The sequence below is a fragment of the Ursus americanus genome, chromosome 10, assembly GCF_024610735.1.
Source record: "Ursus americanus isolate L20-20 chromosome 10, mUrsAme1.1.p, whole genome shotgun sequence".
Lineage (NCBI taxonomy): Eukaryota > Metazoa > Chordata > Mammalia > Carnivora > Ursidae > Ursus > Ursus americanus.
In genome coordinates this window covers 54,916,040-54,939,216 of record NC_142136.1, presented here as the reverse complement: position 1 = coordinate 54,939,216, position 23,177 = coordinate 54,916,040, and the positions used below count along the sequence as shown (strand labels likewise).

Below are 23,177 nucleotides of genomic sequence, written 5' to 3'. Positions count from 1 at the left end.
GACCTTTATATCCTCCCAACAAACCAGTCGTATTCTGGCTGCCCTAGAGACATGATTATGGGCAAGGCGGCCTCTTTGGCTGAGGGTAATTTTCACAACGAGAATCCACTGAGAGCCACTTCCAGCAGCAGGAAAAGTGAGTGTCTGTCCCGCAGGGGGAGCTAAACACCAGTGTTCACTACAGCAGCCAGTGTACACCCCTCTTCGAAACTCAAGAGTGCCTGACCTCCAAGAAGCCATCCCTACCAAATCTAACTCCCATGCTGTTAATAGAGGAGCTCTATTTAAGTATTAGTAGCCAGGGGTCTGATTTTTTAACATATTCCTTTGTCCTGGACAAGTATTCATAAGACTACAAATCCTCCCCAATGCCTACTAACAAAATTATTTCACAATGTAAATCATACACCAAGGTTCATTGACTAGCTTTGCCATGATTGGAAACCTGGCTGTCCATGGAGACATCAAGCCTGAGAACCTCAGTTTTCTCCAAGAAAAACACAGCAATCCATAAAACAAAATTCATCAAAAAGCCTTAATTTTCTAACAAAATTTTTAATCACATTTCCCTTTGCCCTCTTTATAAAATTTAGTATCCCATTGCACAAAGTAATGAAAAAGGAAGTAGAGTTCTTTGCTTCTCCCTGATTATGCTTTTTAATACAGGGTGTCAACTCATTTATTCTTTCAAAATGCATTTACTATGGACCTTCCATTAGGAGATACCATGCTTGGTCTTACAGGTAAGAGAGAACTAAGAAGTTCACTGTCTAATAAAGACAGACATATAAGTTATCAGTCACACATTTCATTCGACAAACAGATCTAAGCACTATGTGTATGACCATTAACAAAACAAACGTAGTCTTTGCCTACATGCAGGGTGCAACCTGATAGAGTAGGAAGCTTCTGAAGTTACCATGGTCTTTGCCTACACTGGGAAAGGAGAGTCATGGAAAGCTTGATAACTGTAACCCAACAGTTAGCCTTTACAAAGCACTCAAATTTACACACACCTGGTACATTTTAACTCTCAATCAATCCTCTCAGGTATTTACTTTCCCTATTTACAGATAGGGAAATTAAGGCACAGAGATTAAGCAGCTTAGTCAAGGTCACCCAGGTAGTGAGTATCAGGAGTGGGATTCAGAGGACCTACCTTCAGAAGTGAGCCTTGACAACTGAGTAGGAATTTGCCAGATGGATACTAAGAGGGGGTGGTGAGAGCATTTCCAGACACAGGGAACTACAAGTACAAATGCTTTAAAATTATCAACCTGCAAGTTTGTCTGCATGTAGGCTGCTTGTAGAAGAAAACAGGAGTCTAGGCCTGGGAAGTGGGAGCAGTGGGGGGACAAAGATGGGAGTTGTGTCCCACAAGGGAGAGGCTAAAGGAATGGAAGCACAAATTGATGAGAGTAATGTCAATTTTGTTTTAATAACATCAAATAGGAGGATTAATAAAAGCGGCTAACATTAAGAGCATCCTATAAGCATGCTGGGTTAAGTATTTATATGCATGACCCCATTTTAGTTTCACTACCATCCTGAGAGAGGTACTACGATTATCCCATTTACAAGTGAGAATACAGAGTCTTAAGGAGGACAGCTAGATTGTCCAGGGTTCTACTGCTGGATTTACAGAGGTGGGATTCCAAACTAAGGAGCTGTAACCCAGAGCCTGGGCTCTCTACTGCCTGTTTAAGCACAACAATCATACTCTTCCTGCGAGGGGTGGCACAAAAGGCAAATTCCCACAAGGGAGATGCTCCAGCCCAGGAGAAAGGTAAGGTGTGGGCTGGAGGACAGGAAGTCTGCGTACACACAAGCTGCACTGAAGACTAGGATCTGGCAGGGAGAACGAAGGAAGAGTCTTAGGTAACAGCCCCCTATCTGAAGAGATGCTGCTTCCATTGACCAAGAAAATGGGTGGAGATAAGCACGAAGAAGCAGGCAGGGGGATGGGAGAAAGATGCAGAGGTCAAGGTCTTCTAGGGCACCGATGAAGGTCTCAGTAGGTAGCTGAATATTCAGGTCAAGAGCTAAGAGAAATCACCTGCTAAAGGGTACCGATTTGTCCAAAGGCATGTTGAAGGCATCCAAGTAACAGAATTTGTTTAGAGAGAATGTAAAGATAATGGACAGAAGCTAGAAAACCCCCACTCTTCAGGGAAGAATCCTTTTCTCATCTGTAAAAATAAGGAGATCTAGTGTGTATACATATATACAACTTACATATCCACCACACAGCTGCGGTCTGTAGAAACCTGAGAAGGGTTTTTTTTTTTTTTTTTTTTAAACAAAGAAGGCAGGAAGTCTTTAAAATGATCTCTGAAAGACTGCTCTTCCACATGTGAGGTTTTGAATTACCTCTAAGTTTATTTCTGGGGAAAATAAATTAGTTGAATGGTGCATGCTTTTAGTAAGTAAAAATACTACTAAGAGTTTGATTGTCGCCTAGGAGGTGCTCGGCCACTCTGAGCCCAAGTCGCTGACGTCAGTAACTGCACGTCAGGCATAAGCACTGTGGGCTCCGGGTGAAAGTACTGCATGCTCACAGTGCTCCCCGGATATGCCATTTTCTAGCCTTATTTATGTGCTCTCTTCACCCTCAAAACCTCACAGCACAGCTTACCTGCCTTAGCCATCTGCATAAAAGGCGATTTCTAATGTTAAGAAAACTTCCCAATGTTAACATGTGGCAAAAAAAAAAAAAAAAAGAAAAACAAGAAAAAAAAAAAAAACCACAGCCTGTTTGGTCCGCCCTCCCTGGCTGTTGCTACCTTGCAGTTTATGACACACAGATAGAGGGAGGTCTGGTGAAGTGAACGAGGCAGCCCGAGAGCTGGTCCATTCCCGTGGAAACCCCGAGTCCCTTGGCACAGGAAGCTCTGCCTACTTTCCTGAGGGATTTCTTTTGTGTGACTTGGAGAGGGGCTCATGAATGATTTCTAAACGTGTGCCTCGCTCAGGCAAGCCGCACGGGAGGGAGTAACCCAGCTGAGTGGGGGCAGAGCCAGCGAACACAGACCGCGCAGTGCTGGAAGTGGCTCTACTCTCGCATGCAGTTTTTGAAGTCAGCAAAACAGAAATCAAATTACTATCCTATTATGCCGGTTGACGCTCTAAAAGAAGGGACTCTACACTGGCTTAATTACCATGGAAGATGCAGCAAGCCACAGAACGGCAAAGTGTGTCTAACGTGTGGACCCTGAAGACAAATGTAAGTTCTCACGCTACTGTGTTTTATTTCTGTGCTAATTTTCTTTCCGGCTGGAAATCCTGCTTGGCCAAAATGTTATAATTTCAATGAGAATTTCTAGTGTGGAAAGTTGTCTGCTAATCTTTGCTTAAGACTTTTCTTCTTCTTTTATTAACTAAGCATAATGCAAATGGAAATTCCCAACAGCAGCTGTGGCAATTCAGCCTAGAGACTGAGAACTAGAACCCCAAGTACGTCCAATTACTATGGGATTAACACTGGACGTATTTTTAATTGACTTTCTTAATGTAGACTGCATACCACCCCAGTGTTTTGGATTGCATGCTGTTTTAATATTGCCGTGGATAAACTAGTGCGATCAGTATAACCAACGGAATGAGCTAGAGCTCAATGAGATTCCTGGTAATTACAAAACTTTTCTTTTCTGGCCAGGATCACATTTTTCTCCCAGAATGCTCAAAACTCTGCGACCTCTATGTCAAAAAGTTCATTCTGCTTTTTTGACCTTGCTTTGAAGAAAAAAAAAAAAAATGAAACTAAACAAGACTCCACGAACACCGTGAAGGAAGGAGATACAAAGAGCCACTGCGGTTCAGCCCCCATTGTAAAAATGAGAAAAAAAGGCAACCAAAAGAGCCCAGCATGTACACCGGCTTCAGTGTGACGGAGTGTGGGGACAGAAAGATGGAGGGCGAGCTGAGGCTGTAACTTGTTAGTTTTTCTTTACTTCATCGGCTACCAATTCCAGCTTAGAAATGGATTTTCTTTTCGAGGAAAATGCTTCTTTGAGCTCAACTACAAACTCCTTAATGCAATTACATGAGGACCCAAGGCTCTACATCCAGGACTTTAACTCCGGAGAAGCTAACACTTCAGATGCATTTAACTGGACAGTGGACTCGGAAAACCGAACCAACCTTTCCTGTGAGGGCTGTCTCTCACCACCATGCTTCTCCTTACTTCATCTCCAGGAAAAAAACTGGTCTGCTTTGTTGACAGCTGTGGTGATTATTCTAACCATTGCTGGAAACATACTCGTCATCATGGCAGTGTCCCTAGAGAAAAAGCTGCAGAACGCCACCAACTATTTCCTGATGTCACTTGCCATAGCTGATATGCTGCTGGGTTTCCTTGTCATGCCCGTGTCCATGCTAACCATCCTGTATGGTGAGTGGCATTAGCTTCCCAGCTGCACCCACACTGCTAACAGACAGTATGTGCATGTTATGAGCAGATGAGCTGGGGCTCAAGGGACAAACTAAACACAAGGGCTTATTTATAGACCAGGGTCCACCATGTTACACTAGTTAAATCTTAAAGTGAGCTTTCATATATTAAAAGATCAGACAACATATTATCCTTGGAGAGTTTTGTGCTGGGAAACACGTACGTTTTAGGTAGTCACTTTAAATGCCCCCAATACAGTCATAAAGCAGGAATTTAGCTGTCATTCTGAATCCACTTGATTTTCGCTTCTGTATATCCCCCAATATTTCAGCCTTCAAGACAGAACAGTTTTATCTTTGTCACAGTTTTCTGCACTTCTAATGGAGTGGTTAAACCTTCCCAATTACCCTGGACCATGTGCAAGGAGAACATTAGTGGTACAGTGGGTTTAATGTTAAAATATGCAGATTCTGCCTTAGAATAAATGAATTACTCCAGTTTCGATTATTCCCTACCCCAGAGAAGCTGATTTGGAAGGGTGTCTTTGAATTATACCCTCAACTCTTTAAAAATACATATACATCAGTTCCTCCAGTCTGGTTTGGAGGAGGGTAGAAAACAAATGGGAAGACATTAATCTAGCTTTCTTCAACAGTTTGAAAGAGTCAAACCTCTTAGCAAGTCAGCAAACACTGAGACGGCTTCAGCGGGAAGCAGAATGTCATGTTCTTTTCAAATTATGAGTGATACAGCTGGATTTCTTTTTAAAAGAGTATTTAGACTGCCGACCCTGGGACAGAGCAGTCACCCAGAGCTAGAAATACCTTAAGATCTTTGTAAGAGGGGATTTTCTGGTCAAGCCTTAAGGGCTAAAATATGTGTATTACCCCAACGCTGGGGGGTATGGAGGAGGCAAGAGATGGCAATGAAGAGCAGGCGCCGGTTGTGTGGGGTGCATACTGCTCCTTGCAAGGCCAACCTCCCTTTGACCACTCAAATCTCACACCAGGATGATTTCATCAAATTTGCCTGTCATTTCCCAGACATGCTGCAGAGGTTCTCCCCTCCTAACACCCGACCCCCGCCTCAAAGGCTAACTCCCGGGAGTGGTGCATGGCTCCCAGAGGTCCCGTCAGGGTACCAAAACCACTGCCAGAGGGCGGGGGTGACCCCAGTGGCAGGTAGGGAGCAGGCACCCGCCAGCTGGGTTAAGAAGCTAGGATCCCGCCGCCGCCTCCCGCTCGGGGTGCAATGGCGCCCCCTGGCGGCATCCTCTCTGCATGCAGCCAGTTCCAGCCAAAGTTGCAACGCTCCGGGGGACTGATCCTCTCTCACCGGGCAGGGTGAGGAAACGCCCCCTCCCTATCCCTGCTTCGGAAACCAGACTGTGGCCCGCCCTCAGCTGCCTCCTCGCAGAGAAAACTCCAAGGGCCAACATCAGTTCTGACCAGGCAGAGTGCGGCTTCCTTCCAGGCGCTGCAAAGGAAGAGGCTCCTGTTTTAGTTCAAGACTTTTTTTTTTTTTTTTTTTTTTTTGGCAAATAGAGTGAAAGGCATTAAATTAGGCTTGTATCCTGCACCCTTTACTTTCCTAAATATAGGTGGTGGCATTTTGGTAGAGTATACCCACAAACGCGGCATTTGTTCAGCTTTGTGGGTCCGGACTGTTGTAAAGAAAAAGGTGATCTTTAGGATTGCCTTGTCACCTGTACTCCATGTAACATCACCACTTACGCAGTTATCAAAACTAATTTGGGTTTATATAACCATTTGATCCCCTTTAAAACAAAAACAGGACACTTAATATGCATTATGGGCCTCCTGCAGTGCTCTTCTTAGTGGGATCATCAGGAGAGCTATGGAACACTTTGTTTGGGGCCCACCTCCTCCTATCCTCCTAAGCCCCAAGACCTAGAGAAAAAGCTCTTCAGCTGATTCTCAAGTGCAGCCAGGGCTGACAACCACTGCTGCAAGCAGCTGTTGTCAAAGTGTCATCCCTGGACCAGCAGCACCACCTGGAAACTTGTTAGAAATGGCAATTCTCCTGCCCCACTGCAGAGTCACAAAATCAGCACCTCGCGGTGGGGTCCAGCAGTACCATTTTAAGACCCTACCTAGGAGACTGAGGCTCGCTCGAGTTTGAGCACCACTGCCGTGAAACATTCATCAGGACAAGAACACCATGCTTTTCTGCATAGTTCCCCCACACCTCCCAAATTTGATTTGAACACCTAAAGCATTATGTAATTACTTTTCTTTTTTCCTAAAAAATACTCTCAATCTGGACTTTTTCATCATTTATTCACACTAATAGCATTTATTGAGAGACCACTAAATGACATCACTGTGCAAGACTGAGCAGTTATAGTGATTAAGAGGTGGGCCGAACCTCAGGGAACCCACAGTAGGTCAAAGATGTGAACAGTGTCCTATAAGAGGCATTTTAATAGAGGAACTCAAAAGACATTGAGAGACTTCTAACTCATTAAAAACAAAGAAAAAAGGTAGATGTTAGGGGAGACAGAGCAAGAGAAACCCTGAAGACACCCCAAGTTTACCACAACACACTGGCATAATTCCAGCCACAAGAAATTTCTAAACCCTATGTTCATCAGCTAGTAGGATCTTACCGTCCTTCAGTACCAATTGTTCTTAGGTTTTTTAAAACACTGAAAATATCTTGTGTTGCCCTTTGCCACCACCTGTGCCTTCCCCACCTCCCCCAGAATGGACCCTTCTGGCAGGGTCAGTTCCAGGAACCGCGGGAGGCCTGAGATCCCTTACTGACGCTCACTCTGCATCGCAGGTTACCGGTGGCCTCTGCCGAGCAAGCTCTGTGCGGTCTGGATTTACCTGGACGTGCTCTTCTCCACGGCTTCGATCATGCACCTCTGTGCCATCTCACTAGACCGCTACGTAGCCATCCAGAACCCCATCCATCACAGCCGATTCAACTCCAGAACTAAGGCCTTCCTGAAAATTATTGCTGTTTGGACCATCTCAGTGGGTAAGTGGGTACAGTATTTCAGGGGCTCATTTGAAATCAACATTCATGCCTTCCAAAGAAACAGTTTGTTTTGTTGGACTAAAACCTGACACCATGACTCTATGGGGTTTTTGTTGTTGTCGTCTCGAGAGAGGTTGTAATGTAGTAATTATCAGATTGGCTTTAGGAAGAAAAAGTATTAACATCACTGGCTGACAACATAAGTCTACACAGTTAGGAACATATATACCTACACAGCCAAAATTAGAAATATTTGTGCCCTAGCCACTTCCAAGTGCTTCTTCCCCATCTCACACTTTCAGATTCACTCACTACTCTGCATCTTGAGTTCCCCCAGAGACCTCCACACTTATCATCATGGGACTTGTCAGTTCAAGACTGCAGATCCCCATGCTGGAGAATACACAGCTTCCGGAGGCTGGAGAAAGGTACCAGGTGCTATAACTCGAAGGCAGAAGGTGAAGACTGAAGAAGGTGGCAGGACTAGCTCAGGGGCAAGGCATTTCCGTCCGCCCAGTGCCTCTGTAACCTCTCCTCTTGGTATGTCCCCCCACACCCACTTCACTTGCTGTGATTACACATTCACCTCTCACCAGTATTGATCTCCTGTCACACACACTCAACAGGCAGGAAAGCCCAGGTAATGGGAGCCAACAGGGCAGCTCCCTGGTAGCTAAGTCAATGGCACCAGTCACCTAAGCAGGCTTGGTCTGTAACCAAAAATTCCCTGGGATTCGTTTTAAGGTTGCAAAGCTTTTCAGGCACCTGCTTATGGCCACATAGGTGCCAGCATCTGCAAACAGGAGAAAGACACCGTGGGATTTGATGGCAGGCTTAACACCAAAAACTTCTGAGTCTTTTTAATAAAAATCCAAGTTCATAGCAAACACAATAGGATATTTGGTGCTTTTCAGTTCCTATTGCTTGCCTTGCTGCTAAACATGTCCTTTGCAGAGTCGGTAGCTCCATTTTGTGGATGAGCCAACTGGGGTTCAACAAATGAAATGATCTGCACAAGACCCCACAGCCAGGAAATAGGACAGTGTAATTTTATGATGGAAATGCTAACAAATTACATTTGAAGGATTTTCAAAGTTTGGAAGGGTCTTATCTAGTTTCCATTTTAAACTTCCTAAGGATAGAAAGATCTTGTGGGTTTTTGATGCATTAGGGAACCAGAGCATAGAGAGGTTTTGTAGATTGCCGATCAGCTCTCCAGCTTAGCAACAGGGCTAAGACTCCGAACTTTCTGGCACCAAGCCCTGCTCTTACTGCTACATGACCTTCTAGAGGAAACCATTTGTTTAAAAAAAAAAAAAAAGTATCTTGTGGTTTCTGGGCCCATGGCAATCTTAGACTCCTAACAGAGCAAGAGAATGAAGGACTAGTGGCTCTCGATCCCAGCTGCACCTGAGAACCCCTGTGGAGCACTGTGATTTAAGTGGTCCATGGTCGGGTGACTAAGGTGCAACCAGGGTTAAGGACCACTGAAACACAGGTGATCAGCAAAGGGCCAATAATGCAAACAAAGCAAACCATGCTATTTTTTTATTCTAGTTTTACCCTTGCGCACAGTCCCATTGGTGAGACAGACGCTGGGAACGTCACCCGTCTTTTACCTGCTGCCACACTGACAGCCGTTGCTCTGTCCCAGTGAAGCTCAACAGCACTAGTAGTAAGGGCGGTTTCTGAGCAAAGACAGCCAACCCGCAGTGTCTAAAGCGCTTACAGAAAATAAACCACAGAGAAGTTGCACGGGAGGACATCGCTCCATTCAGGGATCCCTCCAGTAGACAGCAGGCTGGAATGGGTGAGGGGGTGCTAGGAGGGGCCATCATCAGTTTGGCCATACTTACAAGATAGCTGCTATGTGTGTAGCACTAAATATACTGAGATGAGTAAGATACGTATTTGGAGGCCTCCAACGATGTGGTGGAGGAAGGCAACCAAGGAAACAAAGCTGAGGTTACAATAGGCTCTATACCAGATATACAGCTGAGGAGATGGCAGTTGGGAACGGTTTAAGAAAAAAAAGTTCTAACCAAGACCCTGAAGGCGCTTTAGCACAAATATTCTGAATTTTCTGCTAGTGTTTCCACTTCTGTTTTACATTTAGATACTTAGTCTAGATGGAATTGTGTGTATACAATCTAACAGGTTCTTCTACCAATGAACACGGCCTTTTCAGCACCTACTGATATATCAATAAATTGAAGATGAAAAACTGATATTTTGTTTTCTTGATAGATTTGAATTTGAACTGCCCTTGCATTCCTGAAATACATTCATAAATGAAATCGGTTTTGGAGGACTTTGTTAGTTGGTTAATTATTCTTACACGGTGTTTTTCTTTCTTTCTTTTTAGCTATATTAAATTTGGGGCATTACCGTTTTTTCTCTGTGGTCTTCAAATATTTAAACAGGAATGTTCTTTAAAGGTTATGTAGAACTTAGTTCTAAATCTCTCTCACCCTAGTACCTTTTTAAATGATATCTTTAATTACAACTCTAAACTTTCTTCAGTGGTTATTTACATTTTCTACCTTGTCTTCAGTTATTAGCTACATAGCAAGTTGAAATTCTTTTATATTGATTCTTCGTCATTACATGCAGTTCTTCTTGCCTTCACGCCTACTTCGTCTGATAGGAATATAGCTATGCCAGTTCTCTTTTGGTTACCTTCTGAATATATCTTATTCCATCTTATTCCATCTTACTACTTCTGATTTAATACTTAAAGTATATTGCTTACAAGCAGCACATAAAGTTTTTTTTAATGCATTCTATCTTTTAATTGGAATATTTACTATATTTATATTTAATGGAGCCCAGATATACAGGATTTGGGTTTAAAATTACCCTGTTAGTTTTTTCTTTTGTCTCGTTTATTCTATATTCTAGTTTCTATCCTTGCCTTATAATGGCCTGATCAAGAACATTGTTCCCCTTTATAAGCTTGTTATCCATTCTTCTAAATCCTTGTGATTTTTTTTTTTGCCTAATAGAGACTAATTACTTTATAATTTCTTCGATAATGGAAAAACTTTAGAATATTTTAATTCTATTTACCCCTTTCATGTTATTTTTTTTCCTATTGTCTAATTTTAAGTATCCTTTTAAAACCCATAGGACTTAAGTGTTCTACTCACGCTTTCCCACGTATTGACCATTTCTGTTGCCATCATTGCTTTGGTCATTTCCATGATTCTGCCTGTCATTTCCATGATTCATAGTCCTTACTTCTGAAGAGCTTTAGAATAACCATGTAGTTTTCTTTCAGCTTGTTATTCTAAACATCCTTATCTTGCCTTCATTTTAAGCGTATTTTTTGCTCAATAAACAATTCAAGGTTTCTGATTTTCAAGCAGTTTAGAAGGGGCATTCCATATTAATCCTTTCACCAACAATTTCAAACTTGCTGCTAAACAAATGTATTGTAGCCTTAATAGGTCACTGTATTTCTAGTTTAAAAACTCCCATTATAGTTGTCCGAAATAATTCTCCATGTTTTCATCTTAAATTAATTACAGATGTCTGGACAGCTGATTACCTGGGATATTGTATTGAGGTCTTTTTCCCTTGGGTTGTTAGGATACCTGGTAATTTTTTTTTTTTTATTGAATACTGGACACCGTAAAAAAAATTGTTAATATTCTTATGCAGAGAGGCATTCTTTAGCTTTAGCAGGAAATTGCAATAAATCCCCTTAATCCAATCAGGGATTGAGCTTATTTTAGGCTGGCTTTTCATAAGCACTGTTTTTTAGTTTATCCTTACACCTGGGGTATATTCCTTCATTTTTTCAAATGAAAGCCTGAGGTGTTCTCCATTTTGAGGAACTCTGAACTCCTATCCTCTCAGCACTACAGGACTGCTGCTGACTCTTCAGCTTTTTAGTCTCTCAGTCTATCCCTCAAACTGGCAAATTAATAACTTCCTTCTCTTCCCTTAACTCCAGAATCTTAATTCCTGAAATCCTGACTACCTTGGTAGCCTTAACTCCAATTTTATCATCTCCCCAACCCTGAGACAAGGTTTTGGGCCTTGAGTTCTGCCTTATTTGAAACTAGTGTTACCATACCTCTTCCTCATTTGAAATTCTCCATTGCGTTTTCCTCTCTTCATTTTTGTCATGTCCTTTTCCTTTCATATTTTCACATTTTTACAGCACAATCTTCCTACCTCTGCCTTTTGATAAATCCATCCTGTCTATATTACCATCATAAGTGACAAAAATCAATTTTATTCCTCCCATCTTCTATTTCTTATATTTTCTTTATAATAGTTCATTTACCTTATTTCATGCATTTACTGACTTGTACAAGATCATTCTCTCCTTCACCCCATCCCAGTCAGTTTGAATTATTTGACTTTTCCATTCCTTTTATTATTGCAGTCCCACCCCAAGTAATTGCACTGGTATGTCTATTAGAAGATCATCAATAATCCAACTAGTTGTATTATTTCCTCATTCACTTTGAGTCCCAATTTAGACTTCTCCTTAATTTTAAAATAACCTAATAGTGCAATAGCTTCTTAAGCAAGTCAAAGAAATGCGCAAACTATAAAGATACAGACATTGCTTACTACATGAGAAAAAGTTTTATGGCTGAAAAATCAATACAGGCCAAGTCAAAAGAAAGTATCAGTATGTATAAACAGACCAAGGGTTGATATTCCTAACATACAAAGAGTACCTACATTTCAATAAACAAAAAGACTACCCAGTAGGGAAAGAAATATGAACATGAACAGACACATGAAATGGACAATAAATGCTGAAAAGTGAACAAATGGATTGGAAAATGCTTAGTTTCTTTAACAGTCGTGGAAATGTAATTTAAAACAATTCATTACCATTGTTCATCTGATTGGCAAAATTAAAATAAGTGGAAACACCCAGAGGGATGCCCTATGTATGCTCCGGTCTTATTTGTGTGAATATGAATTGTTCTTGGACAGTGTAGGCAAAGTTGTTAAAATCTGACCTACCAATCCTACTTCAGACCATCTGTCGTACAGAAAAATGAAAGTAGATAAGAACCTTTAACTCAGAAGTCTTGGAAAATAGAAAAGATTGGATTATGGTTCTCTATTTTTTTATCCTAATTACAGAACATCTTATAGCTCTTAATACTGAGCCTGGGTGGCTCAGTCGTTAAGCGTCTGCCTTCGGCTCAGGGCGTGATCCCGGCGTTCTGGGATCGAGCCCCACATCAGACTCCTCCGCTAGGAGCCTGCTTCTTCCTCTCCCACTCCCCCTGCTTGTGTTCCCTCTCTCGCTGGCTGTCTCTATCTCTGTCAAATAAATAAATAAAATCTTTAAAAATAAATAAATAAATCAATATTCCAAGGGCAAAATTAGAAGTTCTATGTTTGTTTTAGAATTCATTAAGAATATTATAGTTACTATCTCAAGTGGAATGGCAAAATGAGTCTTTTGATGAAAAAAGTCTAAAATACTCAATTAGGATGGGGCGCCTGGGTGGCGCAGTCGTTAAGCCTCTGCCTTCGGCTCAGGGCGTGATCCCGGCGTTCTGGGATCGAGCCCCACATCAGGCTCCTCCGCTATGAGCCTGCTTCTTCCTCTCCCACTCCCCCTGCTTGTGTTCCCTCTCTCGCTGGCTGGCTCTATCTCTGTCGAATAAATAAATAAAATCTTTAAAAAAAAAAAAATACTGAGGTGGGGTTATTGGCTATGAAACTGGAAAAATGTCCACGATTATAAGGGCAAAAAGCAAGATTTCAGGGTGGTATGGATGGTCTGAGCCCATGCTGGTAAAATAGGACTAATTTATGTAAAACTATTAGCAGGTAGAATCTGAGGACTTCACATTTGTCAAGAGGGGGAAATTAGAAAAAAAAACAGCAGCTTGCTAGGTTTTCCCTGCAGCCTTCTGTATAGTTTTGTCACAAATATCAGTGTTTCATTCTTGATCATCATAACATCTGTGGCGTGGGAGAGAAGGCTTCATGGAGAAGGTGGACGACCTTCCACGTTTGCTCAGATCTAACAAATGGCAACCTTGGGAACCACAGCCTAGATGACTAAGGTTCCCCGCACTTGGTATTTCTGAGATTTGGGGCTGCGACCCCCTGCTTACTGCTACCAGCTTGGTCATTTTACTGTTGCCAAGGCTTTCATCCAATTCTGAGGAAAATGAACGTAATTACAAATGAATTGCCCTTTCTATTTGTGAGCTCTGAGTAAAAAAACTGATGACAGAAAAGACTGACGCATTAGATTAAGAATGATCCTAGGATTTTCTGGATTTCATCATCCCTTCATAAACCCAATTCCCATGATCAGAGGTAACCGTGACTTCACCACAATACAAAAAATGAGCAAACGCTCTCCTCACGACGATCGCCTTGCAACATCAAGAAGAGAAAATACTTTATTCCGTCGTTGGCAGGTAAAGGTACAGGTTAGATAGAAAAAGTGAAAAGGACTATTTTTCACGTTGTCATAGGACAGGCAAAGACCCCAACTTTTTTTTTCCTTCTATTTCAGAAATAGATTTGCAGCTTAGAGTAATTTTCAAGTATTGCAAGTCCTAATAGAATGGGTTTTTTTTCCCCTCCCTGCTCAAGGTTATCTGTGACTGCTATTCTCCACCACTACCTTTGTAATAGGATAAAGACAAGCTGGGTCACATTTATTCAGAACCTTTGTCTTCACAATCCGACACCTTTGCATAAATCCTCAACTGAATGCTTCAGTCACCAGGTACAACTCTCGCCTTTAGGCAGGTCAGAAATCTACTGTCTTAGTGCAGATTTATAAAGAAACTTTGAGGGACAGTAAAAATAATAACTCAGTGTAGCTTTAATTTTTTTATAGAGGACTCTGAGCATCTTTTTGTCTACTAAATTTCCATTTTGTATAGTTGGTTCATCATAGAGCTTGGTTATAAACTAAAAAAGTCCGGAGTCAGACTACCTGGCTCTGTCGCTCCTAAACTGTGTGTCATAGGGCAAGTTCCCAACGAATAAATTACAGTAACAGTACCTAGGTCATGAGGTTTTGTGACTGAGTAAACATGGGGTTTGTGTCTAAGTGTTACAACATGTAAACTTTTCTGTAAGGTTCTTGGTTTCTTCCTAACAAGTTAGCAGGGTTAGCTTTTTATCTGTTTTCACAATTTATCTAGGTATTCCCAGTGTGTTATTGGCCATTTGAAACTGGTGGGTTTTTCCACATGAATCTTTGTTTTTATATGATTTTTTATGTATGTTCTTTTCTTTAGGTCTTCTGAATTTTGAATCATTACCGGGCTTGCCTTTCCTACTACAAAGTTAAAAATATATATATATAAAACCAATGAAAGTAATGGAAGATTAAGTCTTTGAACCATTTAGAATTTAAGCTGAGATTTTATTCTTTCTACACAGCTACTTTTACCTATTTCCCCGACTGATTTGAAACGCCACTTTATCATAACCCAAGTTCCCATATATATTCGGATTTACTTCTGGACTTGTTCGGTTATCAGTTTACTCCTTCACCTGAGTATACTTTCAGTTGAGAATATATAATGGCATTTATTACCTTAGATCAACTCCCTCATTCTTAGACTTTTCATAACCATTTTCACGTGCTTTGAGTTTCAGAAATTAGCTTTTATCTAGTTCGGGGCAGGAGGGGGGGATGGTTTTATTGAAATCCTGTGTGCATTTATAAATGAACTTTCTAGGCCTTTTTAGGCAGCGTGCCTGTGTACTTTTTTGGTCTTTTCTATTTGTCTGTTTGTGAGCACTCACTCTATGTAGAACAAAGTGAATGTAAATAAATATAACTACTTGAAATTTTAGCATTTAGCGTCTTAAAAATCACATGCAATTTAGGTCCAAGAAGAACAATAGTGAACTATGCTTAATTTTTCTATCATATCCTATCTTCTTGAAAAGTACTTGCAAATATACAAACTCAGTCAACTGAATAAAATGTGCTTAAATCCACTGTTCTGTTGGCCTTCATGCTCAGGGTGGGGGTGGGAAGCATTCCCAGCTCCAGTGCCTGAAACAAAGTATCTGAGTCCTCCTGGGATTCTCTCCTCTGGGACCTGACAGGTTTATGCCCAACTCCCTCACCTGCAGGAGTCAGTCAGCCTAGCAAGTGGAGTCCAAAGATTCATCAAGCAACCAGGAGAGAAGAGAATGGGTTACCTGTTCTCTCTTCCCCTGCTGGGAAGTCACAATGTAGGCTAGCACCTACCAGGACACAAAGGCAAATTTGAGGAATTATTTTAACTCTTCCTTTCCCTTGGTTTCTTATTTTCTCTCCTGGGTGAAGCAAAATGGTCTTCTTTCTTTTTGCTTCCACCATATGGCAATGTCCTATCCAGAAAGCTAGGAAGGAGGTCTGGGCACCACCTCAGTCTGCAGGTGAGGGGGCCAGTGTCCAGGGGCAGGGATGCTCACAGCCACATGGAGATTACAGTCCTTCCCAAGAATATTGTGGCACCAGACAGCTGCCACGTAGCCGGCCATACTGTCACAGCCCTGAAACAAAGGCTCTGCAGAGCCAATGTCAACTCAGCCCACCTGCTCTTATTTCTTAGAGTGCCACGGTCCTGTCCCCTTCTGCCCACAGGTGCAGAATTTAAGGACCCCTCCCCTGCTGACCAGCAATTCATACTTAGAAACATCAGAAAGGCTATACTCTTGGAGGACACATCCTTGGTTGTCCTTCACCACACTTGCCCATGGGTAAGAGGCCATTTAACGGCCCACGTAGCTCAAAACCTGCCAGAATGACAGCTGACTTCTTTCTGCATGGCAGACTCAGCAATAGCTATGGGACAATATGCTCAATAAAACAGCACTTAGCATCAACTCTCCAGGGCTACTGGAAACTGGTGAGGAAAATTAAGAAGTGATTTGGTGGTAAAGAAGTGCTTTATGCCTGGTCAGTCTGCTATTTTGGTCTGCTTCGTGGACTTTTTTGCTCTTTTGATCATTCTTCTCTCAAGGAAAATGAGGAAGGAAAGGAGGGACAGGGCTGAGACTTTTGTTTCTTCTGGACACGGAGAGCAGAGCACTAGCATCCGTATGCTGCCCCCTCCTGCCCACGGGCTGTGGCAGGTACGTGCAGGTTATGGAGCTTCCACTCTCTCCAGATCTAACCGTCCCTTCCGGGCTAGAAGGTAGGAACGCTCGAGTCAGAGGCTGTGGTAGATCATCCTATAGGGTATCACCAGCACCCTTCCGAGCCTAGAACCCGTTCCTTCCTTGCCCCAACAAAACCCCAACCCTGGATCACTCAGACCACCACCCCTCACTGTTACTGCACCCACGTCACCAAGAACTGCTGGAGAAAGTCACACTGAATCACATGGTGTCGCATCTCTCTGGTTTCCAACTTTGCCTGGACCCTCGTTGTGGTCAGTCCTTTGGTCTCTAGTGGATCTTTCAAGTTTTCCTACTTAGGTTTTCTCAACCTCAGACCTTCATTCTCCAACCAGAAGGCCTTATCCCGTTCTCCTATGAAAAGGCCATTAAGGCTAATTCCCCCTTTCCCTACTTCTACTTTCCAATTCCTCTTCCAATTTTCAGTTTCCAAACAGGTATTCTAGGACCATCCATGCTCTTATGTACTTTGTCCCTACCTCCTGTTCTTCCCCCAAAGTATCTCCAACTCCTCCCCATCCATCTCTGACTTGTGTTAACTTCCCTAAAGACTCTACCCTTGCTTGCTGCATTTTGTCCCATCGTTCACACCTCAAAGCACCCTCCAGCTTTGGCTGCCCTTCTTTTTACTGTTCAAGGTCACCAAAGCCTTTCTGCTTCCCAGCCATATCTAGGAGACTAATAATGTACTCAATACATGAGTACTTTCTCAATGTGAGAATGCAGCAGCTCCAACTAGAGAGAATGCAAACTCACCCTTCATCCCTCCTGCCTTTCCAGACCAGCACCCACAGTCTGAGCTAACCTTGAACCTCACCATTACCATTCAGTGCAGAGCACAAACAGAGGAGCAAGTGGGTCAGTGGGTTGTACCAAGCAAAGCTCCCTCAGATTTCAGCCCTTGAGAATGCCTCAGTCCCCTTTCACTTGGATATCCTTGAACTCTATCTGCACTTCAAACCTTTGCTGCAATTTCTCTGGTTTCGGCCCTTTCTTCAAGTTGTTTTTTCTAAACCATCCGCTGTCCTCCATTTGTGAATTACTGAGAAGAGTACATTCTTTCCATGGGTTGTTCTAGTTGACTGTGATCAATGCATTTTGATTAGTCAGTGAAGGGAATTTCAAGATCGTATACACATATCTGGACATGGTCCTCATTCAAAAATATGTCTCATTCCTTACCTGTTTTCCTTTTACGTATTTAATTCTATGGATTGATTGCTTTCAATACTATGTGTTTTCTCTGTTCCTTTGCTAACTCCCAAATGAACCACTGAAGGTCTACATGAGGAACCACATTTACAGGCGACACTCAAATGGTTAAGACATTACCAATTCCTACCACATTTAAGGAAACCACCCAGTTTACACATTTGACATAGGAACTTTGGCAACCACCCAGGATATAGAAATGCACAGTCTGTTTATTCAGGGGTGCTTTTTAGTTCTGATACAGCAATTAACCCATTTTTTTTTAAGGTTGTTGCTTATTAAAACTTCATTTAATCCAATGAAAGCTATTCAAGCCTGTCTGGAAGAAATTTGATCCTCCTTTGTTGTCTTGGTGGTGCACTGGTTATTGTGTCTTTGTTTTAAGCACTGGCTACTGAATCCCCTAGGAAATATCCATGATGTACCACAAACCATGTTATTTGTGGTTCCTCTAATCCAAGGGAAAGGAGAGGTTCCTCTTCTATCTCCCAGCAGCTTCCTCTACAATTCTGCCAGCATTCTATTAGGGCTTCAAGCATTCTATTCCGGCATAATTCTTAGATGCAAATTCACCAACCCTGCCCTATCATTCTGGCTTAACAACACATGCTCCCCACATATACCTGAAGACCCTATTTCTTTTGTCTCCTAAACCCACTTACCCAGGAATCAGACACATAGACAAAGTATGAATGTATTTAGCCATATATAGGAGCTCAATTATGCTGTTTGAATGAAGTAAATGAATAAGGATGGAGGGAGACATGGAAGGAAGGGATAGGGAAATAAAGGGAGGAAGAGAAATAGGGAAATAAAGGGAGGAAGAGAAATAGGGTTTCTTGAGAGGCCCCTGCAGCTTTTCCCCCTGACAGTAAGTCATCTTTAATCTGTCCACCTATGCCAGCTGTTTTATGTACAGGACCTCACTTGGCCACCTACAGACAATAAAGGTTTGCATACACATCTCTAGAGTAGCTTTTTCGGTATTCAGATTTAATGCCTGTTTCCATAGAAACAGGTTTGGCAAGGCTGGCTCATAGAAGCTAAGAATGAGAGACATTCCATGAGAATTTCACTAACTTCAGGCAAAAACTAAAGTCACACTTTTGTCTTTTCAGTAACTTGGTGCTTTCAACTCAGCAGGAGAGAGACTTATTAAGTCAAGCAAGAAATATTTTCATTTTATTAATGAGGTTTCTTTTTTGACTGTTTACATTTCTCATAAAATTGAAAGCGGTTACAGAACAGCGTTAATAGGGAATGTTCCTCCGGGGAATGGAAAACTTTCAGATTCTGGTTACGGTCTTCAGAACCGCCCCTGCCCAGTCCTTTCCTCAGTGAAAGGTCTTAGCTGGCCCTTGTTCACCTGCTTATTTTGAGGTATTTTATCGTTTAGCCAGATGTTAAGAGTGTTAAAGAAAACTGAAAAACTCAAACAATAAGACTGAACTGTGAAAGTGAAGTATGTCTCTAAGCATCCGTAGTAACCATTCTCAGACCAGTTTCTGAAACCATGTGAAACAGACAAAAGTGATAACCCATAACCCTAGACGACTTATTTCACCCTTGGATGAGAACTTCCTTTGTGTCTGTGAAGGAGGACTTTTCTATAAGGAAACAATGGAAGCACATTAAAGTTACTGTACAATGCATATGCTTAGAGCCCATTCCCAGATAACTGGTATACCTCAAGAAACGCTGCCTGAACTAGCAGTTTAGAAATTGAATTTTTTTATGTGTATTCTCATGGACTGTATTTCACGGTCGAGATTTCAGATTTGTACACTGCACGTACACATATTTGTAAGGAACCATGTAAACATCTCTACTAGAAGTGCACAGCTGTTCAACCATGCAGAATATACCAGGCTTTTAACTTCAAGGGTAGGGAGGAGCCATGTCTTGTCTGGTTTCTTCACCCCTAATACAGTAGGGGTTCAATAAATCGTTTGCAAAACTGACCAGTAATGAGCCAATCCTGATTTCTTCAGTTTTCATTTCAAATTGGTCAAGGTAATAAGGTACCTTCCCACATAAAGGAATATCATGATATTTGAAATATCACTGCCCATCAATAATCCTACCAGAATTAAAGAGGAAAAATACAACTAAGATGCCCCAACTAATTTCCCTGGAGCTCTTTTGAAGTAGTTTAGAAAATCTTAAGTCTCACATGGGATTTGTCTAGAATTAAATCCCTAAAATTGTCAGCAAGCCTCTGAAAAAGGTGCTTTTGTTCTAATAGCAAAGAACTCTATTTCTAGGTCTCCAACCTTCAGAATCATACTCAGAACAAGCTGGGTGTCAAAATATGGAACAAAAACACTGAAACCTCTTACTGGCCTGACCAAAGTACAGTGTTATCTGCAACTCCTATCTGTTTGCCTACCTGGAAAGTTTACCAACTCTTCATAATTATTTTGAAATAGGGATGGTTCTTGGGTGAATAAACGAATTCATAGACCCGATGGCAAGAGTAACACTAAATAGCCTGTCTTCAGAATAATTTGTTTTCTTTTTCCATAGTGGTTGAAGGCAGAGAAGACAATTGCTTATTTAGCAACCCAATCCATCAGTGGCTCAGCAGCCTGAAACAGGATAGAAATGGAAATAGACCAGGTGAGAACCAACGAATCAAAAGGTTTTTGGTTCTTTTTAACCCAGCCCCAGTTGCACATAGAACTGAATAGACACCAATCATAAAAGAAGGTAGGGTCTTATGACTGATTTCCCTTTGTTTTTCAGGTCAAAATTGACCTGTTTAGTTTATGGACTTTTAACATGTTTTTCAAAGGATAAAATAAGGAATCTGAATCGAATTGTTTTTATAGTTCTTAAGAAGCTTTTTCTACATGAGTACATGCTAGAAGCTTAAAGTCCAGTTCCTCAAACTTAAATAATTCTCACAATGTAGAAGATCCTAAAAGTTGAAAGGGAAGAGAGAAGGGATGATGGGTTTGGTTAATTCAGTAGCAATAAACGAAACATTTTAAAGTGGTTTTGCAGCACCAAGCTCCTCTGCCCCTAATACATTGCCAGTCAGAGTTCTGCACCAGGTAAGAAGCCGCTCTGGCAAGAGGAGCAGCGTACTGAGACGTAGGCAGCCTGGGCCATCGTCCAGCTTTATGGGCATGTGGGCTGTGTCCATTTCCTCACTTGTGAAGTAAGAAGTTTGGATTACTGAATTCCTAAGCTCATGGTCAACTCTACAGTCCCATAGTCTAAACTGAACCCTGAAGTCTTGGTACCGAGAATATTTAGAGGGAGCCCGAGCAAAGCTTAACTGGATTTTAACGTCTCCAAATTAGACTTAGCTATACTTCATGTTAGACCAATTTAGATAAAATTCATCAGATTACAATTGAGTATAACTGATACAGCTCCAAGATAAAATGTAGCTCAAAACTCCAATGGGTAATTAATAGGTCACTATTATTACAGACCCAAGGTATCGAGCCAGCCAAGAGCTTTCCTTTTAACAGTCAAAATCATTAGCAATTTTTAATCCTAGAACTATTTTGTCTCCCACATAGAATGTATTTTAGCAAATAGCCTACATGTGATTCGGTATCATGATACTTTTATAACTTATAACACATTTCTATTTTTCTGTTACAGGCTCTATTGTTAGGATTTTAACAGCTTCAATTTATTCCCTCATGTTGGTAAAGAATAATCTGTTAGCCATTCCCCCAATTCTGTTTCTAATTTTGACTACAATATATTCAAAACATTCACTTGGCATTTAATAGCATTTGTTTTATTCTGTCCTTACAGTCGGTTACATTTTAGTTTAGTCCTTTCAGTTTCACCTGCCTTTAATTTCCTCAGGTATATTTACTTCAGTCCAAATGATTCCTTCACTTTTCTCCTGTTTAAGGAAGTCTGGCCATTTTAGAAGTTGCTTTTCTTTTTAAAAAGTCACTAACGAAGGCATGTACTTAAAAAAAAAAATTGTGGCAAAACCACCAATGTAGCCATTTCACTATTAAGTATATAGTTCAGTGGTATTACATTCAGAATCTTGTACAACCATAACCACCATTTCCAAAATTCCCATCCCAAGCAGAAGCTGCATTAAGCTATTCTTCTCCATTCCCTCCTACACCAGCCCCCAGTAACTGCTAATCTACTTTGCCTCTATGAATTGGTCTCTTACATTTCATAGAAGTGGAATTATATTTGTCCTTTTGAGTCTAGCTTACCTTACTAGGTTTTCAAGGTTTATTACGCTACATGTAAAACTCCATTCCTTCTTAAAGTTCAATAGTCCATTGTAAGTACATTTTGCTTATTGATTTGTCTGATGGTGGACAGGAGTTATTTCCACCTTTTGGCTATTGTGAATACTGCTGTATTGAATGTTGGCATACAAGGATCTGTAGGAGTCCATTCTCAATTCTTTTGTGTATCTACCAAAGAGTGGAATTGTAGGTCAGAGTGTAGATTTACCTTTTCGAGAAACTGCTCCATCGTCGTCCACAGTACCTATACCACTTTACACTTCCATCAGCAATATAGAAAAGCTCCAGTTTCTCCACATCATCAAGTTACCTTGCTTTTTATTGCAGCCATACTAGTGTGAAGTGATATTTCACTGTGGCTTTGATTTGCATTTTCCTAAGACTAACGTTTGTGTTTTTTTGGCTTTTGTGTATCTTTGATGAAGTTTCTTCAAGTCCTCTGTCCACTTTTTAATTCTTATGTTTATCCTTTCATTTAGCAATTCTTTACATGTTCTGGATATAAGCTTTTCAGAGAATATTTGCAAACATTTTCCTTCACAGGTTGTCATTTTCTTGATAATCAAAATTAAGTTTGTGCACGGACATTAAGTCCAATTTACCTTTTTCTTCTGTCGCATGTGCTTTCGGTTCCCTATTTCAATCACTTTTTATTCCTTTAATCTAGCTTTCTTTCTTACTCCCTTCCTCTTCCCTAAGGTTTCTTTATCACAAGTTATACTATTGCTAGTAATTCAATCAGTTATCAAGGATTAAAAGGATTTGCGAAAAATTGTTTTCCTGTCATTTAAAGTACTGAAATACTGTGTGGCAGTGTTAATAGCAGTGAATAACTTTTCCATTTTTAGAAAATGGCACTATTTCAGTAGCTGGTAAATGTCGATATCGTTTATAAAGCACTTTCAGATGCTTCAAGGATGAAGAGCCACCCTAGACTTCTTTGGGTAAGTGCCTAAGATAGATAATGAAAATGTGGTATAGAGGATGAAATAGGAACTCAGTCAAATACGGGGAATTTAAAATATGCTACACCTGTGAGTACACTCTCAAAAGAACTAGGTATGATAATTACACATTTGATGGTGCTAATTCCTTCATTTAAGACGTAAAAGAACCCAGCAATATTTTAGGCAGGTGTTAGGTAGTTTAATTCCTTCAGCTGGAGTTTGCTTTTGGTCATATGGTAGATTCTT

At 41.2% G+C, this 23,177-nt stretch overlaps 1 protein-coding gene and 1 long non-coding RNA gene across 3 annotated transcripts in view; one reads left to right on the top strand and one right to left on the bottom strand.

Moving 5' to 3' along the window:
- LOC123791837 (uncharacterized) overlaps window positions 1-23,177 on the bottom strand; it is a 414,294-nt gene that overhangs the window by 377,042 nt on the left and 14,075 nt on the right. The window lies entirely within an intron of this gene.
- Window positions 2,813-23,177, top strand: part of HTR2A (5-hydroxytryptamine receptor 2A) — a 57,689-nt gene continuing 37,324 nt past the window's right edge. Inside the window, exons 1-3 of the mRNA XM_045796805.2 lie at window positions 2,813-3,223; window positions 3,656-4,390; window positions 7,196-7,396. Of these exons, the coding sequence (XP_045652761.2) occupies window positions 3,979-4,390; window positions 7,196-7,396 (613 nt within the window). The 5' untranslated portion in view covers window positions 2,813-3,223; window positions 3,656-3,978. The remainder of the gene's footprint in view (window positions 3,224-3,655; window positions 4,391-7,195; window positions 7,397-23,177) is intronic.